Consider the following 4,158-nt stretch of genomic DNA (forward strand, 5'->3'; position numbering starts at 1 on the left):
AGTGGAAATGAACATGAAACAAACACAAGATTTCCTTAACAAATAGAAATAAAAGAATAAAATATCTTGATAATGACTGAAAACCCTCAAAATCCTATAATGACTCGTTTAAAATTAATAAAACATGCTTAAGAAAATCCAGTTGACCTGATGTACAAGTTTTCCTCATATCTTTTGAGATATTGTTGAATCTTTCATTCATCAATCACTTTCTTTATATAATCTAAACAAAATAAGTAAATGAGACCAACAAATAACCATCATTAATTAAGATATGGCAATGTTTGCAAAAATCGCATACAAAACTTCGTTTCTTCTTACCACATTCACATTGAAGGTTACAGGCCGATTGTTACATTACAATGGTTCTGAGTGGCTTTCAGATAAAACTGATGATCCAACTCCAGAGAAGAGAACATCTTTATTGCATCTCAAAGGAGTTGATATTCAAGAAGAGCGTTGTGAGCAAATGTATGGTTTTTTGCCATGTTCAGAAACTCTGCTAGGCCATCTTTTCCTTATTGTGGTTTATGAGTACTTGTTATATCATGGAGAATCGTATGTTGCTTCTGGGGGAAAACGGATTTTCAAGATTCTTGGTCCTGGTATCTTTGGTGCAAGTGCTTTTCATGTCCTTGGCTTCCTTCCCGAGTCATTGATACTTCTAGGTTTGATCTCATCTCATCTCATCTTTAATTCACCTCATATCATCATTTGATCAATCCACAATATAATCCATCTTTAATTGATCTAGACATTTAATCTCATAAGCTATATATAATTATGAGTGCTAATTCATGCATAGAAAGTCTCATGAAATGGGACTTTCCATCTAAGTTTTTACAAAATTTTCCTATTCTTTTTCGATTGATTAATTCTATATACTCCGTTTACCCAAACGAACACTTTTCTAAAAACATCTTTCCATATGTATAACCCTTCATCTTTTTCGTTTGTGTATTTATACTTTTTCTTTTCTATCTACAGTATCTGGACTTTGGAACAATAAAGATGAAGCTCAAAAGTATGTCTTAACTGGAGTTGGCTTGCTAGCCGGATCCACTATTCTCCTCCTCACGTTATTGTGGGGAACTTGTGTCATCATTGGCAGTCGAAAATTTTCCTCAGAATCTGATTCCAGTTCTTCACTGAATCCAAACCCAAATCCATGCAGAAAGCTACTTTCGATTCTAAATGGTTAATTAGCTACCATATATCTTCTTCATTTACTGTTTGGATAATTTGTTCTCCTCATCATTTAGTATGTTATGTGTTTGTTTGTTCACAGATTCTGGTGTCACTACCGATCAAGAGACAAGCTCTGCAGCCAGGATTATGGTTCTTTCGATTTTTCCATTCGCATTTCTCTTAATCCCAGAGCTATTTGGTCTAAATCCATCTCAGGGATACATGATCTTAATCGCTCTTCCTGTTTCGATCATGTTCTTGCTCGTATACTTTATCTATCAGGTATTCAGTAGTTGTATATATGTACAGTTGTTTGAAACTTGTTTCGTATTTCTTAATATATATTAATACTCTCAAACGAACAGGTGCTCGAGCCTTCGATCCAAAAAAGAAGACTATCGTACGTGAAACACGAGAATTTAGTTGTAGACATATTAAAACATCTTCAGGAACACACCGCAGAAAAATTACTTACAGTAGATGGTTCAGCGAACTTATCTGCAATAAAAGGGTTGGTTTCTTCTTCTTTTTCATATTCAGGCGTGTCGAATTTTTTGTGTTGAATTTCATAACCATGGTTGTTACCATATATGCAGTTTCTTTACGAAGATTGACCATGATGGTGATAACTACATATCTTTTTCAGAACTCAAAGACCTTCTCCAGGATATTAAGTTCAGGCAATTAACATGGAACAAGGAGACAAGAATGGAAGAAATCATGAAAGAATTCGATAAAGATTCCGATAGTAAAGTATCTATGGAAGAATTCGTCGATAGATTTACAAAATGGCTCGATGAGACAAAGGGCGCAGTGGATGATCGGCCTTATCGCTCAATTAGGTCGTGGAAGGACTTATATCAAGTATATATTTAAACAATTAAACTAGTGATTTTTCATTTTAATCAAGTATTTTCTGTATACAAACTGTTGTAATGATCTGAATACATCTATCGATCTACAGATTGTTCAACCATGGGTTCAGACCAAAAAGAAAGAAGAAGAGATGATGAAGCTCCTGGTATCTGAGATTATTCGACATGTCCAAAGCTTCCCATTAGGAAACTTCTACAACGAAGATGGAACACCGAATATATACGCAATAAAAGGGTGAGAAACAATTTTTGATATATAGTCAATATAAAATAAGGATTCCCTGTGTTTTCCTGTGGGGTTTCTATTTTCTACTTTCTATAATTTCTAGTAGTGTAGTTAAGTGAATGGTGATTTTATGGAGATTTCAGGTTGTTTGAAAGAATTGATGTTGATAAAGATAATTGTGTATCACATTCCGAATTGAAGAGATTGATCATGGAAGTCTATTCGGAGAAGATGCCATGGAATGTTGATGAAGCAACCGATCAAATAATGCAAGATTTTGACAAAAGCATAGATCAAGGAATAGATGAACAAGAGTTCATAGATAGATTTAAACAATGGCTCTGTTCATCTAATGACCATACCTACGTTCCCATGTCGCCGGAGGCTCAGAGTGATCCATCCCTGGTAAGCTTAAAATTCAGCAAAACACTGACAGATTCAACCTGAATAAATTTATGAATGCTTGGTGGTTAAGATATAACAATACAAGTACAACTTTTATATATTCGTAACAAGTGTTCATATATAAAGTAGGTTTTATTGAAAAGATTAATTGAAATGTACACAGAAACCATGGGAACAATGGATGGACGATGGTGTAGATAGATCGAGTTGGGCGTGGATAAAGGCTACATCTTTATTGGTTCTTGGGATAGCCATGTTAGCACTTTTGGCTGAACCTCTGATACACAGTGTTCAGAACGTCTCCTCTGCTGCAAACATACCGTCATTCTTTGTCTCTTTTATCTTTGTTCCACTGGCCACAAACGCTAGAGCAGCAATTTCCGCGATCAAAACTGCAAGCCAAAGGAAAGAACGAACCACTTCCTTGACTTTCTCCGAGGTACGTACGCCTCATATTTCATTCAGCTATGTTACTATATATATGTGAAGTCCTTGATTTTTTCCAAATAAAAGTTTTAAGCAAAGAGGGTAGACTTGAACATAGATTAAGGTGGATTATAATGGATATGTAATTGGATCCCAGAAGTGCAAATAAATGAATAAACTTATAATGAAGTACACATAGGCTTTTGCATGTTGATCGCTAATAATATAAAACTTTTAACAATCGGTCACTAAATATTTAACATTTTGGGATGTTTTTAATGATTAATTGTATCTTCATGGTTGATGGCATGCAGTTATATCACGGCGTGTTCATGAATAACGTTCTTGGATTTTCTGTTCTTTTGACGGTCATATATTTTCGGGGCTTGACATGGGATTTCTCTGGCGAACTATTGGCGGTGTTGATGGTTTGTATCATTGTGGGGGCGACAACGAGCTTTAGGTCGAAGTTTACCCTTTGGTCGTCATTCATAGCCTATCTACTCTACCCATTATCTTTGATATTTGTTTACGTGTTTAATAAACTATAGATTTTTAAGAAAATATTTGGTCATTCTTTTGTTTATTGGAACGAAAATATTATATTTGATCATAAAACTTAGGCTAAATTACATTAATTTGTTGTCCATGTGGTATCATAAAAATAATGGATCTCTTAATTAAACTATTTATTTACTTAGAGCATCTATTTGAGTTTACTTTATTGTACGTGGAACGTTGATGTAATTAACTATGGATGCTTGGAAAAAAAAAAAGATTTGAATGGAAACCAAATATTTAACTGCACCAATGTTGATCTTGTAAAATACATAATGTAAAGGGTACCAAATGATGAAACCGCCAAGGGAAAGGAGATAAATTATAACAATATTATATTATAACTCATATGCTCATAAGCGGATCCAAGGGGTATCTCGGGTAGCCCGGGATATCTCTCAAAAAAATTTCGATAATGTAATTTTTTTAGAAAATTTTCGTTTTTTTAGTGTATATATATATGCATCCCTTCACTTTTAA

General features: G+C 34.2%; 1 protein-coding gene across 1 annotated transcript; it reads left to right on the forward strand.

The window, feature by feature from the left end:
- Positions 1–272: 272 nt before the first annotated feature.
- LOC145051635 (sodium/calcium exchanger NCL2-like) lies at positions 273–3,758 on the forward strand. Its single transcript, XM_078999505.1, has 9 exons — positions 273–668; positions 988–1,197; positions 1,289–1,470; positions 1,554–1,699; positions 1,785–2,052; positions 2,153–2,298; positions 2,433–2,694; positions 2,858–3,133; positions 3,435–3,758. The coding sequence occupies exons 1-9, from the start codon at positions 275–277 to the stop codon at positions 3,669–3,671; spliced, it is 2,121 nt and encodes a 706-aa protein (XP_078855631.1). The 5' UTR covers positions 273–274; the 3' UTR covers positions 3,672–3,758.
- The last annotated feature ends 400 nt before the right edge of the window (positions 3,759–4,158 follow it).

This window comes from Lactuca serriola, chromosome 5 (genome assembly GCF_051521515.1).
Source record: "Lactuca serriola cultivar US96UC23 chromosome 5, Lser_US96UC23_V15, whole genome shotgun sequence".
NCBI lineage: Eukaryota > Viridiplantae > Streptophyta > Magnoliopsida > Asterales > Asteraceae > Lactuca > Lactuca serriola.